This window comes from Alligator sinensis, unplaced genomic scaffold (genome assembly GCF_000455745.1).
Source record: "Alligator sinensis unplaced genomic scaffold, ASM45574v1 scaffold330_1, whole genome shotgun sequence".
Lineage (NCBI taxonomy): Eukaryota > Metazoa > Chordata > Crocodylia > Alligatoridae > Alligator > Alligator sinensis.
The window spans coordinates 418,343-436,965 of NW_005842178.1; the positions used below are offsets into that span (position 1 = coordinate 418,343).

Below are 18,623 nucleotides of genomic sequence, written 5' to 3' on the forward strand. Positions count from 1 at the left end.
ATGAGAATGGGGTGGGAGACAGTGTCAAAGGCCTTACTGAAGTCCAGAAAGACTACATCTACTGCGACACCTGCGTCCAATGCTTTTGTGACCTGATTGTGGAAGGCAATCAGGTTTGTCTGACAGGACCTGCCCCTAACGAAACTGTGCTGGTTGCGCTTGAGCATCATCCCTGCTGCTGGCTGATCACAGATGTGCTCCTTGATGATCTTTTCAAAGAGTTTCCCCAGGATTGAAGTAAGACTAATGGGCCTATAGTTGCCCAGGTCCTTCCTCTTCCCTTTTTTGAAGATGGGAACCACGCTGGCTTTCTTCCAGTCATCTGGCACTTAGCCAGAGCACCACAAGTGCTCGTAAAGCCATGTCAGGGGCCCTGCAATAACCGCTGCCAATTCCCTCAGCGCCCTGGGGTGGAGAGCATCTGGACCTGCCGATTTGAACAAGTCCAGACCCTCCAGAAGCTCTCTAACCCGGTCCTCCCCAACCTTAGGCCTGGCGGCGTTTTTCCTGAGTCCATCTGGAATCTTGGTCAGGGAGTCCTGGTCCCTGTGCAAGAAAATGGAGGTGAATAATTTGTTAAAGAGGTCTGCTTTCTCCTCTGGTGCAACCACCAGATTGCCAAGCATATCCTGCAGGGGCCCCACATTTCCCGGTGCCTTCTTCATTCTCTCTGTATATTTAAAAAAGGACTTTTTATTATCTTTGATCCTTGGCGCTAGCCCTAGCTCCGTATCTGCTTTAGCTTTTCTAACAGCCCCCCTACAGACCCGAGCGGTGGAGGTATACTCCTCTTTGGTGATAGCCTCTCCCTTCCACCAGGTGTACGCCTCCTTTTTGGCAATCAGGCATTCACGAATGCCCTTGGTGAGCCAGGGGGGCTTTTGGGCACTCTTGCCCCCCTTGCTTCCTGTTGGGATTGTCACCTCTTGGGCCCTGAGTATCATCTCCTTAAGGAACGACCACTCCTCTTGGGCACTAAGTTCCCCTACTCTCGAGGACCCCAGCACCTCTCCCACTAATATCAACTCATTGAAGTTGGCCCTCTTAAAGTGTAGGGCTACTGCCTTGCTGCAGGACCTTGGCACCCTGCGCTGAATGGTGAATTCCAGCAAGCGATGATTGCTATTGCCCAGGTGGTCGAAGACCTGGAGGCCTCTTACCAGGTCATCACCTGTGGCCAGGACCAGGTCCAGCAGGGCATTCCCTCTGGTAGGACTGTGCACCTCCTGGGTTAAGTGGAGGTCCTGTATCTCAGCCAGGAACCTCCGTGAGTGGTCTGACCTGGCTGACTGCTCCTCCCAGCAGATGTCCAGGTAATTTAGATCACCCATGACAACTACATCCCTTGCCTTAAGTGCAAGCTGACCCAAGAATTCGTGGTCCAGCTCTTCCCCTTGGTTGGGAGGTCTGTAGTAGACCCTCACCACTGAGTTCCTTTCCCCACGACCCCCCTGTATCCTGACCCAGAGCACTTCAGCCTGCCCCTCCTCTGACCCCATCCTGCTGGTAGAGGATGTGTATTGCTTTTGGATGTAGAGCGCCACACCCCCGCCTTTCTTTCCTGTTCTGTCTCTTCTGTAAAGCCTATTGCCCCTAATGTTAACCACCCAGTCATGGGATGAATCCCACTAGGTTTCTGTGAGCCTTGTTATGTCTGGGTTTGAAAAGGCTATTCGGAGGGCGAGTTCCTCCTGCTTATTCCCCATACCACGAGCATTTGTATAGAGGCATTTAAGGCCTTGGATTGCTGCATGTGCCACCCCCCGATTTTCAAGACTGTCTGGACCCCTGTTACGTACCTAGGTACTCCTTGCGTATGTCACCTGTCTTGGTCGGGAGGTGTCCTTAAGTCTTCCTGCAGCCCCATCCCCCGGTGAAGCTAGTAATTACGGCATGTCAGAGCAGACTCAATTAATCATGTCTGCTGCAACATGGTAATTACTGTGCTCCAGCAGACTCTGGTGTCATGTGTATCAGCGTTCCTGCACGGAAAAATGATGGTGGGGGCGCTTTAAAGCTTGTTTGAGGAGCTTTAGTTAAAATGCCTCTGCCGTCATTTTTCAGCACAGAGACGCTGATACACGTGACACTTCTGGCGCTTTAAGTAGAGCAGCTCTTGGAGCCACTTTAATTAAAGCACTGCCCCACCCCACCTCCCTTCCAGAGCACGTGTATAAACAGTTTTTATAAATTCATAGATTATAAGGCCGAAAGGGACCTCGGAAGATCATCGGGTGCAGCCCCCTGCACCAAGCAGGAAAGATAACTGGGGGTCAGGTGACCCCAGCAAGGTGTCAGTCTAGTCTCCTCTTGAAGATTTCCAGGGTAGGTGATTGTACCGCCTCTGGAGGGGAGCTTATTTCAAAGTCTGGACACCCTGATTGTGAAGAAGGTTTTCTAAATGTTGAGCCTGAATCGATCTTTCAGGAGCTTGTAGCCATTACTCCTGGTTTTCCCCTTGGGTGCCCTGGTGAACAGCTGCTCACCGAGCCCTTGATATACTTCCCTAGTGTGGCAGTAAGCTGCTACCAGGTCCCCTCACAGCCTTCTTTTCCTCAGGCTGAAGAGTCCCAGATCCCTCAGCCTTTCCTTGTATGGCTTGCCTTTTAAGACTCTGATCATATGGGTGGCTCTTCTCTGAACTCTCTCAAGCTTGTCCACATCCTTGTTAAAATGTGGTGCCCAGAACTGGATGCAGTACTCAAGCTGCGGTCTCACCAGTGCTGAGTAGAGTGGAAGAATCACCTCCTTGGCTTTGCTGGAGATGCATCGATTGATGCATGCCAGAGTATTATTTACCCTACTGGCTACAGCTTCGCACTGCTGGCTCATATTCATACTGTGGTCTATTATTACTCCCAGGTCCCTTTCATTCATGGTGCTAGTCAGTTTGGTGCTGCCAAGCCTGTAGGTGTGTTGGGGGTTGCTCGTCCTGAGGTGGAGCACTTTACATTTCTCAGCGTTGAACTTCACCAGATTTCGGTCCGCCCAACTTGCTAGCATGTCTAGGTCTGCCCGTAACTGTAGCCTATCTTCAAGTGTGATCATGCTCCCCTGTAACTTGGTGTCGTCTGTGAACTTGGCCACTGATTTCTTCACCCCCACATCCAAATCATGTTGAAAAGTACTGGACCAAGCACCGACCCCTGCAAGACACTGCTGCCCACTTCTTGCCAGGATGACACAGATCCGTTCACTATGACTCTCTGGGTCCTATCTTGCACCCAGTATCTCACCCACCTGACTGTCTCAGGGTTAAGCAATCCTCCAATTTTCTCATGAAGACATCATGGGATACTAGATCAAAGGCCTTTTGGAAGTCTAGGTATTCAGTCTGAAGCTGCTCTCTTGTATCCAAGTGGTGAGTTACCTAGTCATAGAAGGAGATGAGGTTGGTAAGGCAAGACCTGCCCACAATGAAGCCATGCTGGCTGTCATTCAGAATCTTATCTTCTGCAGGCTTATCGCAGATAGACTCCTCGATGAACTTTTCTAGGATTTTCCCTTGGATGGAAGTTAGGCTGATTGGCCTATAGTTACCCGGGTCCTCCCTCCTGCCCTTCTTGTGGATGGGCACAACATTGGCCCTCTTCCAGTCCTCAGGGACTTCTCCAGAGTGCCACAAGCTTTGGAAGAGTTTTGCCAGGGGTTCCACAGGGACTTCAGCCAGCTATTTCAGCACTCTTGGATGAAGATCATCTGGTCCAGCTGACTTGTATACATCTAATTTTTTTTAATTGGTCATGCACCAATTCTGCAGCAGTAGTAGGAAAGCAATTACTCCTACCATGTTCATCCTCTACTCTACCTGGCATAGTTTTCCCCTTGGTCTGGTGAAAGACTGAGGTGAAGTAGTCATGCAGGAGTTCAGTTTTCTCCTGGGTACCAGTAACCAGCTCTCCTGAGTTGTTGAACAATGGCCCCACACTCCCGTTTTCCTCCTATTCCCTATATACCTAAAAGAAGGACTTCTTGCTGTCCTTGATTCCTGTTGCTAATTTAAGTTTGGTCGCTGCTTTAGTCTGTCTTATTTGTTCCCTGCAAATGCGGGCTGTCATGGAATAGTTCTCCTTGGGGCCTGCCCTGAGCTTCCATTGTTTATAAGCCTCTTTCTTCTTTCTTAAGAGGACCGTGATTTCCCTGTTTAGCCAAGAGGGCTTCCCAGCCTTTCTGTTACCTTTTCTCCGCATGGGAACGGACTTCCTTTGTGCTTCAAGGTTCATGTCCTTAAGGAACAACCATTGTTCATGCACGCATTTCACCTTTGGTTCCCAGTCGCTGGTCCTGCAGTACTTGCCCTATTAGTGACCTAGGCTTGTTTAAATTTGCATTTTTGAAGTCCAAGACTTCAATCCTGCTATCCAATTTGTCTGTCTTGCGTCAGGCAGTGAACATGATGGTTTCATGGTCGCTGTTGCCCAGACTTCCCTCTATATTTAAGTCAGTCACCAGGTCGTCTCCTTTGGCCAGGACCAAGTCTAGCAGGGCATCACCTCTGGTTGGGTCATGAACCACCTGAGTCAGGAAGAGTTCCTCGACACAGGTGAGGAAAGATCGTGACCGATCCTACTTGGCTGAGTGTTCCTTCCAGGTGATATCTGGATAATTAAAATTGCCCATGACCATGTCATGTGCACTTCTGTCCTCACTCAATTCTCAGGTGAACTCCAGATCAAGTTCCTGCCCCTGGTTTGGTGGTCTGTAGTATACACCTACAGTTAGATCTCTTTTGCACCCCCTCCCACCAACTTGAGCCAGAGGGTTTCAAGCTGTCCATTTTTGGAGCTGATGTCGACCTCCAAGGAGGTGTATTGCTCTTTCACGTAGAGAGCAATGCCTCCACCTTTCTTCCCCACCCAGTCCCCACCAGGTCTCCATAATCCTTACTAGGTCATAATGCACACTGGAGAGTAGGAGGGCTATCTCCTTCTGCTTGTTTCCCATGCTCCTGGCGTTAGTATGTAGGCACCTAAGTCCTACTGAGGCCCTTGTCTTCCTGTCCTGCTGATGGTGAACTATATTCTCTCAGCTCCTGCAAACATGGCTCTCCCAGTGTCCCTATCTACAGGGCTTACTGGTATGTTGGTCCCTGGACATGTTTGAATTTGTGTATCCCCATCCCCTAGCAATCTTAGTTTAAAGCCCTGTCCAGAAGTTCGGCCATCCTGGCTATGAACAGGGTCTTACTTTTCCTCATGAGGTAGATGCTGTCCCTTCCCAGGAGTCCTCTCTCCCTGAAGTGCATGCTGTGGTCAGGGAATCCGAAGCCTTCTCAGTGGCACCAGCGTTAAAGTCGCCAGTTCACTTCCTCGATGCATCTTTCCCTTCTGGGACCGTGGCCTGAAACAGGGAGCACAGAAGAAAAGACTACCTGAGCCCCCAACCCCTTGAGTCCAGCCCCCAAAGCCCTGTAGCCACTCATGACCCGGTCTTGATTGCTCCTGGCCGTGTCATTAGTTCTGACATGGATGAGGATCTGTGGTAGTCAGAGGCTGGATGAGCCTGGGGATCGTCTCTTCTACATCCCGGATGCGAGCCCCTGGGAGGCAGCATGCCTCACGGGCTAGGGGGTCCAGACAGCAGATGGGTCCCTCAGTGCCCTGCAGGGGTGAGCCTCCTACCACCACCACCTTGCGCCTCCTCTTGGGGGTGGCAGCAAGCTCCTTACCTTCCCCCTCTTCTGGTGTCACCATCAGAGCTGCCTTATGTGTGGGGAGGGGAGTGTACCTGTTGTGCAGGGCCAGGGGAGGATTAGCCCTGGCCTTGCGTTTCATGGATCCTGAGGTGACTGTTTTATTTCAGTTGCTGCTTTAATTTAATAGAAAGTGAACCATAACTCTTCATAAAAACATAGAGGAGTAAAGAATTTCATTTAGAGGAAGTGGCTTAACAGCATGTGGGTCAGTTTAGGTTTGTGTTGTTGAAGTCCGTTTTATTTTTCAAGAGGTTTCGGTTAAGTTTATAGGTGAACCGACATGAGGAAAATTGAGAGTATTAGCAGTCAGCTTTTTTGTCTGATGTGGCTGATAAATGCTGCATGAAAGTGCACAGCGGTGAGGGAGGGAGTGGGAGTGGGGCAGGGACAGGGGCAGGTGTTGCCCAGCCGGGGTGGGGCAAGGCATGGGATAGAGCTGTGGCTCGTGCAGGGAGTGGGGGGCTCCCACCGCTGCACGCACCCCGGGAGGCCATGGGTGTGCGTGTGCCCCTGAATATGCACGTGGGGCAAGGGTTGGCTGTGGCTCCAGGCTGGGGCCAAAGCTGCTCTGGGCCCTTCCTGGTAGGGGACTGGGCCTGGCTGTGTTCAGGGCAGGTGGCGGCAGCAGCACTGGGAGGGTAGGTTTTGGGGGCTGCAACCACCCCAAAATTTGCCATAGCCCACCCCACCCTCCATTGTCCCACTCCCAGCACCAACACTGTTGCCACCACCCACCCCGAGCACGGCCTGGCCCAGTCCCCTGCCAGGAAGAGCCCAGTGCAGCCAGCCCCTTGCCAGGAAGAGCCCAGTGCAGCCCCGGTCCCAGCCCACAGAGGCAGCCTGCCCCGCCCTGCATGCAGATCTGGGGGCACGCCCCCCCCCCGCCCGCCCGGCCCCTGTGCCCTTCTGGGGTATGTGCAGCAGCAGGAGCTGCCACCCTCATGCCCCCTGGATGAGCTGTGGCTCTGTCTGGTGCAGTCCTGGCCCCAGCACACAGATCTGGGATGCATGCAGATCTGGGAGCACACCCCCCTGGCCCCTGTGCCCTTCTGGGGTGTGTGCAGCATCAGGAGCTGCCACCCCCATGCCCCCCGGATGAGCTGTGGCTCTGTCCTGTGCCACGCCCCACCCTGGCTGGGGAGCGCCTGTCCCTGCCCCAGCGCCTGTCCCAGCCCCACTCCCTCCCTCACTGCAAGGGCCTCAATCTGCCCCCGCCACCCTCGTCCCCCCACAGCAAACTTACCAGCCAGACACTGCTCTCCAGACTGTGTGGCTGCATATCAGAATCAGATTGGTATCAGCCAATATGGCTTCTTAAAAAAGCCGTCAGTATCAGCCCCAAAAAGCTCTATCAGTGCACCCCTAGTTTAAAGAGTATAAGATATAGAAGGAGACTGTCAAGTACTACATCTGTTTGTTTAAATGTCCGTTGTATTTGTCCTTGAATTTTCACCCTTTTTGGCAGGTATTGAATACTGATGTTTCCTGTGTTATGCTTTATTTTTGTTTGATTTTTTTACACCAGCATCAGTGATGTCAGCAGGAGCATTTCCAGAAGTGTGGGGAATATTTATCAGCTGAAATGGGCTGTGTGCCTAAACCAGAGCTCCACATGCATGAATTTTGGGGACATTGTTTGTGGCTCTGATCTCTTCAGTTTTGGGCTATATTTGTTAATGAGCAGCTGCAGTAAAACATAAGGGGAAGTACCTGGCATGCAGTCTCTTATTCCATCACAGTGGGATATTGAAATTATATAGGGCAGTTGGAGCTGCTACAATGGGAGACGATGAACATCCTAAAAACTGTGTCCTGAGTTGCTTAAACTTGTCCAGAGCAGCCTAGAGCTAACAATTGCAGGCATATGGAAGAGTTGATCCCTAGAATGGAGAGTAGAGAGCCTCTGGGTCACGTGCCCACTATTCTCATTCAGATGGTATGGTGGTGGAATTGGCTTGAATCAAATGCATAGGTACAACAAGAGCCAGATTAGTGGGACTGGATGAAATAGATTGGGATGATGGTCCTGGGTAGAAAAGGAAAAGACTGAAACTTGAGGTGGGGCTGCGGTATGGGGGCTGGGGACTGGATTGACAGAGCAAGAACTATGGGAATGGGAGCCAGTATGCGGCAGAAAGAGAGGCAGTAGATGGGACATGGGTCTCATGTGCAGTCTGTGTTGGGGGGAGAACTGGCAGTGGGAAAGGAGAGACTCCAACTAGAATGGAGGATTAGGGGATAGAAGGGGAAGAGGATGGGGATAAGGAACCAGCTACAGATTAGGGGTAAGAGGGCAGAAGAGACAAGTTGGTGGGAAATAGGAGGAGGATCTTTGACCACTAAAGCGTACTTTTTCCCCCGGAGCCTGGAATGAACCTGTGATTCTCCAAGTCCCTATTTCCCTGCTGTTGTCAGATATCTGAGAAACTCGCAGGCAGCACATCTCATCTGTCTAGTGTTGGTCCATCTATAGGTAGCAGTAATTGGTTCTCATCACTAAATCCATTACCTCAAGCAGAAGAAGACATTACAATGAATCACGTTGCTGACAACCCATGATGGTAATATTATGATGCCACATGTTGGAATTGCATTTGTTTTGTAGATTTACTCCCATGTGTAAAACAGTCTTACAGAAGGGGCATTAATAATTGCATGCTGAATGTAACCATGCACTATTAAGAACATTCCAGAAGTGTTAGGAAATTCCAAATTGTAGTTTTATTGGCAATGGATTCTCTCTCTAATAGATCTTTATTTTTCTTATATTGCCAGGGTTCACAAAAAGAGTTGTTGAATTTAACTCAGCAGGATTATATAAATCGAATTGAAGAACTCAACCAGTCACTAAAGGATGCCTGGTCCTCTGACCAAAAAGTAAAAGCTCTAAAAATAGTTATCCAGGTAAGTTTTTACATATGTTTATGCTGTACAAAAATAATGAGATTTGGAGCAGTCTTTTTTTTTCTTTTTTTTTTCGTTGTCCTCCCCTGGTCTCCCTTCCCCTAAAATAGATTTTATTCTAGTTACAAGATTGGTTCAGTTGCTTGAATCTTGCTTGTAATTTTGATGGTAGAAATGAGACTTGGAAAGTAGGTGTATAGTTTGTGTGCGTGGTGTGTGCATATACTAAAAAAACCCAAAAAACCCTAAACTGCATTATTACCATAAGTAGTTGGAGAGTCAGTTACCGTCAATAATACTGTAGAAAATGACAGGATGATTCTATATGTAGGGGTCCTTATATCTAGGAAAGCACTTAAACATCCTCTGTGAAACTTTTCACACTCTTAAGCTGAGATTGGACAAAGCATGAGGCTGAGCTGCAAGGAATAACTTTGAATAGGAAGAGGCAGGGAAAGACAGAAGTCTAAAAAAAACCAACTAGTATAAACAATGATGATATTCAACTGTCTGCAGGTTACTAATGCTAACTTGCCTGTTCTTATTATGCTAAAATCCTTTTGGTTTTTATTTTTTAACTCCAATTAGAGCTCTATCAGGGAAGTAATATCCAAGTGAATGTGGTTTTCATAAAAATTGGGGTCCTTGAATATCCTGTATCATTTTGTACTTTGAAATATATCTTTGTAAAATGTTTAGGGTAAGAGAGAAGTCCGGGTGAGTATTGTGCTAGTATTTGAAAAAAAACAGGTGTCTGGGAAATGGGGTTCTTTCCTTACCTTTTTGTCTTTATAGATTCTAATGTTTAGGTTCTTCTACAAGTATTCGTTCTTGTAAAGAAAGTGACATTGCATCCATTGTTCCCTGGACTCTATAGAAACTGACTTAGCTTTTGTATAAAAATCTGACTAAATTCAGGTTCCAGCCGTAGTGTTTTAATTCTTTACTATGTGTTGGTATACTTTTGAGAAAGTGAGTACAAAAAGATTAAAAAAAACCCCTATTGTATTGAAATACAGGATAATAAAATAGGAGCCTTTAAGATAATTTCTCTGATCTATATATATGCAGGGTATTAATAGGTTGGAAACAGTATGTCTGTATCTGTAAGATGCACATCATACTATTTGGGGTTTATATAAAATGTACGTTTCATGATTTGTTTCATTGCTCTTGCTCAAGCATATAAACGATAAGAGTATTTGGTGGTAGTTAAGATCCTTTTTCCAGTATGTTCAGTTGAAAGTAGCTGCCAAGTGGGTCTGCAGGTCTTTGCACCAGATATTTGGAGATACAAAAATCTACTTGACTTATCTTCCAGTAAAAACATTTTTTTCCTCAAATGGCATGCGGCAGACCACTGCTAGCTTCCTTTCAAGGTCTGTTATTGGCTTACAAAGTAAACATTAACCAAGGAAGGTTTTGTCGGATTCCAAAGAAACCGTGGTGTGAGCAGCTTGCGGTGTAGATTCTGCATGGAAAATGCTTGAAACCAGCATATGTGTTTTTTTCCTAAATATTTCTCTTGGCAATAATTCTGTTTGGCTTAATTTATTGATTGTGCCCTAAAGCAGGCTTCGCTTAGTTTCAATTCATCTGTCTTCAAATAAAATAAAGCCCATAGAACATCCTGTCAGATGTTTTATTTAAAGGGTACTTGGATCTAGGGCCTCATCACTGTTGTGTCACTGCAATATGTTCTCTGCATGTAAGGAACATAAAATAAAAATAGTAAATATCTGTAAGGGTGATAGCTGTTAGATTTTCCTTAATGGGGAAGTTGTTTTTGAGATTTCTGTGGAGGTTGCCTGAAGCTAAAGTCGCATGTAAAGAAACCTTTGTTTTGTAAGGATCAAAAAGCTCAACTAAAAACAAAATTAGTCTTGGTTTATTCCTGGTTATAGAAATGAGACTACTGATATTGAGGATGGTTGATTTTATACTAGGCAATGTCCATGCTTATGGTGTTAAATGCTCTAGTATTCTTTGTAATGGCTGACTTTAAGGATTATTTTTGTCTGCAGGGATATTGCAGTAGTGGATGGGGGAATCTCTAGTTTATTCTGTACTGCTGCTTAAAGTAATGGAGGGTGGTACAGGATAATTGCTTCTCTTTCCCAGATAGTCTTATCTCAGCAGGTTATAACTGTCATGGAGGTCCAGGGGAGAGATGCCAAGCTGAGCGCTCCCATCATGTCAGTAATACCAGCTGTAGATTAGTGTCTACGTCTGGCAGTAGAATAACTTGGTTTGGCCCTTAGATTGGTTTTTAGTTAATATCTGGCATAGTATCCAAGTCATTCAGAAGGAACAAGAATGAAAAATGCCTTATATTGCTGGTTCCCACTATGGAAAGTAAAAATAAATTAACCAATTTTACTGGAAAGCAGATTTCACTGGAACAGGTCTCCTTTAAATTCTGCCTTGTTTTGCATTAGTGGCCTGAAAATGAGCAGTATTCCTTACTTCTACCAGACATTTCTTGAGGCTTGTGTGACCATAGCACTCATGAGTCCCAATCAGGTCAGGTCTCCATTGTGCTGTAGTCTGTATAGACACACAGAAGAGGGAGGCTATTACTTGTACAGCTTAAAAGTAGGTTGGTAAGACACATGTGATATAGTAAGAGAAGGGAGTATAGAGCAATACTAATCCAAACTCATTTTGCTTGGGGTAGCTGAGTGCACGTTTCATGTGTGTAATAAGACAGTTGGTAGCAGTAATCTCAGCTCGCCACCTGTTTGTCCTTTGTTAGATTGAAGTGCTCAGTTGGCTTCACAGTAGAAATAAGTTTTAAGGAGGATAAAGTGGTTTTAAGGATTTGGTTTAGGAGAGGAGGGCTCATGTGGTAGAAAGTGCAAAGGTGCTGGTTCTACAAATGGATAAAATAGATTAATCAAATGAAACAGGATTAAAACTAAAATAAATTGCTCTGTCTTCAATTCTTTATTAACTGCTAACTCCCCCAACTCCTACCCCCCCCCCCCAAAAAAAAAAAAAAAAAGTGAAAAACAAATTAAATACTGGCCAATGTGAATTTCCACTTTCTATTCCAACCTGGTAAAGTAATTGAATAATCTGATTTAATTTAATGAAGCACAGAAAATGGTTCAGGGGTTCTGTACTAATGATGCACAATGTTCACCTGTGCTAATTTGGAAATGGCTCTTTTTGGGGGCAGGTCATGTATGTAAAGAATTACTACTTATGAGTTAGCCTCAGAGTACCAGAGGCCATCCTTAGAAGTGATAAGGCTGTAATGCTGCTAGTCCTGGGGAAAAGCTACCTAAGGTCAGGTTTATTTTTACAGTGCTGGATCTATCTTTGAAAATGCTTTACATTTGTAAATATGATTGGTTACAATAACAGAGGAAATGAAACAACAAATCCATCATGGTTGGAGTTTAGCAAATGATCCATGACTTCAGATGATTGATATTTGGCTGTAGCAGTATGGAATTAGCAATATTGTTTAAAAACAGACTACCATGAACAGCATTGTGACCTGAGATTAATTTAATTAAAGAAAACATGGTATCTCAGAGCTCTTGTTGGAAGGGAAAGAGTAAAACATAACTGAGAGTTCAAAACTAAAGTTGGACACATGACTTAATAAAGCATCCTGCTTTTTATACACAGCTGTAGACATGCGCAGTGTGCCTAACTATCTTACGTGGTGACCGACCTGAACATAGCTTTTTTTTCCTAACTCTTGACACGCTATCACAAAGCTTTTCAAAGTAAGTAGAAAGGATGATCCTAAGACAAGGTGCCCTGTAAGACCATGCTTTGTGAAAATCTGAGCAGTTTGAATATCTGTATTGCACATTTTTACTTAAAAAATGAAACATCTTCTCATTGGTCTGTGAATGCTGTCCATGTATATGGATTAACTACTTCTCACTTGCAGCTTCCTCCTTCACATGCTTCTTGTTATGGATACTATTCTCTAAGACTGAATATTAGTGGCATGTGTTTAGGTTACTGAAATATTATAGCTAGTTCTGGTGATAATGAGAGTGAGAAGCAGTAATTCAATATTTAGAACAGTGTTTCCCAACCAGTGTGCCGTCAGAAATGAACAGATGTGCTGTGGAATTTTGCCATGGCAATGTGTTGCAATGGGTATGAGGATGGGGAATGCCTTAACAGGTGTGCCATGGGGAAATTTTATTAATGTATATGTGCCTTGGGTTGGAAAAGGTTGGGAAACACTGATTTAGAAAACAGTGTGCATGGGGCAGAAAGCCTCACTGAAGTCTCATTAATGCATATTCCCTTTCATTTAAAATGCTTTTCAGCACACAAGGCTTTCTTATCATGGAGGTAAGCTGTTTTCTTAGCTAGAGGCCAAAATCATGATATGTTCATCCTGAAGGGGATATATTTATTTCTCAGAAATGAAACATGCAGCAACAGGCAAGAAACCTATTTCATCAAAACACACAGGCATCTGATTTAAGGTGTTATGGACTTAGGGCCAGATTATAAGAGGCTGTTATGGGGAGAGCGCAGATGAAGCTGCTGCTTCTCTGCAGCTCACTCCCTGCCTTCATGCAACAGCTTGTCATAGATCTTGTCTACTTGATGAAGCTACTGGTCAGTAAATAGCTTCTTTGAGGGGATGCTGCTAGATATGCTAACAGCACCAGGAGTTCTGTTAGTATTATTGTCTCCATGTGACACATCTTTTATGTTTATGTTTGGTGTACAGTAGCGCTGTGCGAAGCTTTGGGTGGTGATTTGATTCCGAGGAGATTCGGCCTGATTCGGTGGCTGGATCTCCAAATTCGAATCGAATCAGGGGACCAATTAAAAAGTCTGAATCAATTCAAAGCTCTCTGAATCTTTGTAAAAGATTCGGAGAGTGTCGGTGATTCGGGCAGTCCCTGCTGGCTGCAGCAGGAAGCTGGAGCCGGACTTGGAGCTGGTAAGTAGGGGGCGGGGGAGGGGACCCCTGCCAGGCCCTATCCCCTGCCTGCTCCTTCAGCCCTCCCCCCGACCCCCCCGACCCCAGCAGCCAAATCTCCAAATCAGATTTGGCCAAATTGATTCGGGGCAGTGATTCGAATCACCGAATCGAAACACTGTCCCCTGAATCGGCCGAATCCGAAGTGAATATTAGCTGCTTCACACAGGCCTAGTGCACAGCTGCATCTATGTACATGCTAGGTCATACTTAAAACACACATTAGCTATTTTTTTAGTGTAGATGTGCTATGGATATGTCCAATATAGAGGCTCAGAAATTGATAGTGATGAGCATCATAAAAGTAACATAAATACACTTTTAAAAAATAAGTGACTCTTCCTGTGTGTTCTTTGCCAGAAGAATGTTTCATAGTTTCATAATTTCATAGTTTCATAGTAGTTAGGGTCAGGAGGGACCTGAACAGATCATCCAGCCTGACTCCCTGCCACAGGCAGGAATGAATGCTGGGTTCACAAGACCCCAGACAGGTGATCCTCCAACCTCCTCTTGAATTTGCCCACGGTAGGGGCGAGGACCACTTCCTTGGGAAGTTGGTTCCAGATTTTGGCCACCCTAACTGTAAACTATTGCCTTCTGATCTCTAACCTAAACCTATTCTCCATCAGTTTATTACCATTATTCCTCGTCATCCCAGGTGGTGCTGGGGAGAAAAGGGCTCTACCTATTTGCTGTTGATCTCCTCTGATGAGTTTGTAGGCAGCGACCAGGTCCCCCCTCAGCCTCCTGTTGCTGAGGCTGAACAGGTTCAGGGCCCTCAGTCTCTCCTCATAGGGCCTGTCCTGGTGCCTTCTCACCAAGCAGGTGGCCCTCCTCTGAACCCTCTCCAGGCTGGCCACATCCCTTTTGAAGTGCGGCGCCCAGTATTGGACGCAGTACTCCAACTGCATGCTGAACAAAGTCGCATAGAGCTAATGCCTAGCTTATGAAATGATACACCATGGATTACACGGTATAAGGGAAGACTGTTCTGGTTAACTCTTCTGGCAATGGAGAACGGCATGTTAGGACGGAAGAATCCTCTGCAGAAAAGGACCTGGGGGTTAGAGTGGACAATAAGCTGGATAAGTCAGAAGTGTGCCCTTGTAGCCAAGAAGGCTAACAGCATACTGAGCTGTATTAGTAGGAGTATTACCAGTAGATCAAGGGAAGTAATTATTCCACTGTATTCTGCACTGGTGAGGCCACATCTGGAGTACTGTGTCCAGTTTTGGGCCCCCCAATAGCTGGGAATGATGTAGTTGGGAATGGTCCTGCTTTGAGCAGGGGGTTGGACTAGATGACCTCCTGACGTCCCTTCCAACCCTCATTTTCTATGGTTCTGTGTTTGTAGTGCAGACAGAGATGACACATACATGTGCTGCTAGCTGAGACCAGAATCCTTGGTTCCTTTTTGTCTGACTTACATTTAAAGCATTTTACAGAAATGTTTTAAAAATGTACAAACCAATCTGTACCCTCCTTTTAAAAGCTGTCTTCCTTTTTTTCTTTTCTAGTGTTCCAAACTTCTTTCGGACACAACAGTAATCCAGTTTTATCCAAGTAAATTCGTATTAATTACAGATATACTTGATACTTTTGGTAAGTATTTTAAAATGTTACTTGCTTGATATCACCTGCCTTAAATATTTAGCTTTACTAAAGTGTATAAATAGTTATGCACAATGTACTGTTAATTCCTTTACTATCCTTGACTAATAATCTCAAGGAATTAATTATAAGACAAGATGGACTGTTTTAGTTTTTAGTGGGGTTTTTGTTAACGGCTTTCATGGAAAATTGAGCAGTTCCAGGTTTTTCTTAAGATCCCTTTTGACTATGAATCTATTAGGAACCTTGGATTCCTTCTGCACTCGCTTGATAGGGCTTAATGTAGTTTTGATTAAGAATACTGTTTCCTTTCCCCATGCCTCTAGTTGAGCCCATTCTGTATGTTTAAAGATAGTGGTCTAATAAGGCATCCTTTGGTACTCTCAGTGGCCCTCATCTATCCCATTTGCTTTCTTTCCACATGCATCTCAGCCTCTGTAACTTCTTGGTCCAGGCTAGTCAGGAATAAATTTGTGCTAGATATTGTTGGTGATATTGGATTTTTCAGCAGCCTTTGATGTGACTGGTAGAATAGCTACTTTTACAACTGAGGAACAGTGCTCTGTCAGGAACCACTTTCCATTAGTTTCAGTTTTGCCTTGCTGAAGTAAGCAAGTTGTTGGTGATGGTAGGAATCTGCTCTATCCAACTTCTGTCTGATGTACAAGTAACTCTTCTTATATACAGAGCTTAGCAAAGTTAAAGTAGCGAACACAGTTTGATATAATTTTCTGCATCTGGTCTGGAATCCCATCGATCTCCAGTCTGGAGATATGCTCACAAAACATCCGACCTCAGATCTGTCTTATATGTAACCCATGGCAGACAAAAATCCTGCCAGCTTTTCTGTTGATGTGAGGATCTTCTGTTTCTTGATAATCTTACTGCAAGAAAACAGTTGAAAGTAGTGAGCCAGGTGACGTTCTCTAGCACTGTTTTTTTTTTTCTTGGCATGTAAGCCTTAGTAGCTTATAGTCTGTATAATTACAGTGATTTAGCATTACTTTCCAGTATTTCTTCTCCATTGCTTACAGGATAGCACAGAAAGCAGTAGCATGCCTAACTGCTGGCTTGTGCTGCTCAGCATAGCATACTCATATATCTGGGAAGTGATTTTTAAAAGTTAAGAGAACCAGCTTAAGACTTCTCATGGGGAAGGAACATAGCAATATTTGAAATCCTTTTTGTTTTTACCATCTATCAGTGGGATATCTCCTGTTCTGAGGCTACCCTCCTTGCTTATCTTAAGTAAACAGGGATTGAACTGCGGTGGTAGCCCCATACATGTGGAACCAGTACTCCTCTAGATGTTGATCCTGTGTTCTTCTTCCATGACTTGGAAAACTTCTAAGGCAATGGTTCTCAAGCATTTTAGGGTCAGCACACCCCTCCAAAACTTTTTTTGAATTTGGTGGCATCCATGGTTGAGAAACGTACTAAATCTTTGCATAAAAAACTATTCTCCATCCCTTCATGAAACAGCTACTGACATTAAAATTATTACATGTGTTTTTACCATGTCCCAAGCATGAAGGTTCTGTATGGCAGCTCCTTATTCTGGGAGGAAAGGTTTAACCTAAACATTCATTTTAGTAATGTTTTTTAAAACCAAAATGATAGTTTTCTCTCTCTTTTGCTGTATTTTGTCCATTTTATGGTGGCTTCATTTGGTACAATATTCTGAGTTTTTTGCAAGTAGGCAACGTACTTTGTGAACTTCATCCTATTAATGCACCCAGTGTTGTACAACATGTTTATTAATGATTTGGATCCTTGAATTAAAAGCTGCTTGAGGAAGTTTGCAGATGACATGAAACTGGGAAGGATTGCAAACATGTTAGAGGACAGGAACACAATTCAAAGGGATTTTAACAGATTGGAAAGCTAGGCAAGAGCTAGTAGGATCTTCAGTGGTGACAAATGCAAGGTGCTACACCTCGGAAAGAATAACCGAAAATATAGGTACAAAATAGGTAACACCTGGCTGGATGGCAGTGTCCTGGAGAAGGGTCTGAACATCTTGGTAGATCAATATGCATCTGCAGTATAATGCAGCTGCATAAAAGGCAAATGCGGTTTGGGATGCATCAATAGAAGCATTAAGTGCAAGAAATGGGAAGTGATAGTGTCTCTCTACTTGGCATTGGTTAGGCTTCATTTAGAGTAGTGGGGTTCAGCTTTTTCCCCTGGAGGACTGAATGGGCAGTGCCCAATCTCTCCATGGGCTGGATCCCACCAGGGGTCCTAATCCAGCACTAGGGCCAGTGCAGTGGGCACCATCTGCAATCCAGCCCCTTGGGGTGGGGGTGGGGGGGCAGAAATGGGGCATGACTTGGCCTCACAGGAAAGAAAGGCCATGGCCCAGCCCCAGTCCAGTCCTGCAGGAAGGACGTGTGGCTTGGCCCCAACCCAGTGCTGATTCTGGATTTGAGGTTTGGGAATTTGGCAGAGGGAGGGTGACTATATTAATGGCCATTCCTCCACCACCAAATTTCCCACTCCATGGGGAGCCTTGTGGGCCAGTGGCTGCGCTGAGCACCCCTGATCTGGAGTAGTGTATGCAGTTTTGGACTTCACATTTTAAGAAGGGCCTGGAGCAGTTAAAGGGTCCAGAGGCTTGGGAGGCAAGTCAGACAAAAAGACTGAAGAAAATGGACATGTTCAGCTTGCAAAAAAGGTGCTTCAGGGGGAACATGCTAGCAGTCCTCAAATCCTGGAAGGGGTGCCATAAAAAGAGGGAAAACACTTTTTCTCTCTTGTTGCAAAGACTAGGACATGGACCAACAGCTTGAAGTTTCAGCAAAGTAGGTTTAGATTGAATATCCTGAAAAACCTCTCCACTGTTGGAAAAGCGAGGCAGTGGCATGTACTGCCAAGGGAAGCTGTGGAAACTCCGGCACTAAAGGTGTTCTACAGAGGTTGGACAGACATTGGTTCGGGATGATTTAAGAGTATTTATGCCTAAACTCTACTATGGGTTTTCCATGCTTCTAGCCTTTACTGGTTGCCACATGGGCCTGGGAAGGAGTTTTTCCCCTCCTGCTGCTACATGTCAGGGTTGTTTTAAAGCCTTCCTTGGAACCACTGGGGGTTGGCTGCAGTCAGTGCTGGGGATTGTGACTGGGGTATGCAGTGCTCTTGCTGGGACTTAAACCTGGAGTTTCCTGTCTAGAGAATCTTGCCTCTCGGCTTAGACTGTTTTGTCATATTTGGAATCGGGAAGAATGGTACAGACCCATGATCAAATTAGTATGGACTTGGGGGGGTTATTGCCACTTTCTGTTGCCCGGGGAGGGGAGTATATTTTAATTACCTTGTAGCAGCAGTAGGTTCACTGCCATGGTCCCTGTACTTTACCTGTGGCAGGTTAGGGTGTTCATAGATTCATAGATGTTAGGGTCAGAAGGGACCTCAATAGATCATCGAGTCCGACCCCCTGCATAG

At 45.5% G+C, this 18,623-nt stretch overlaps 1 protein-coding gene across 3 annotated transcripts in view; it reads left to right on the forward strand.

Annotated features, from left to right (window-relative positions):
- The window catches only part of VPS35L (VPS35 endosomal protein sorting factor like), a 106,451-nt gene that overhangs the window by 13,304 nt on the left and 74,524 nt on the right, over positions 1 to 18,623 (forward strand). For all 3 annotated transcript variants that reach the window (XM_006026091.3, XM_025207027.1, XM_025207028.1), the window contains 2 exons: positions 8,471 to 8,599; positions 15,086 to 15,170. In XM_006026091.3, the coding sequence (XP_006026153.1) occupies positions 8,471 to 8,599; positions 15,086 to 15,170 (214 nt within the window). The remainder of the gene's footprint in view (positions 1 to 8,470; positions 8,600 to 15,085; positions 15,171 to 18,623) is intronic.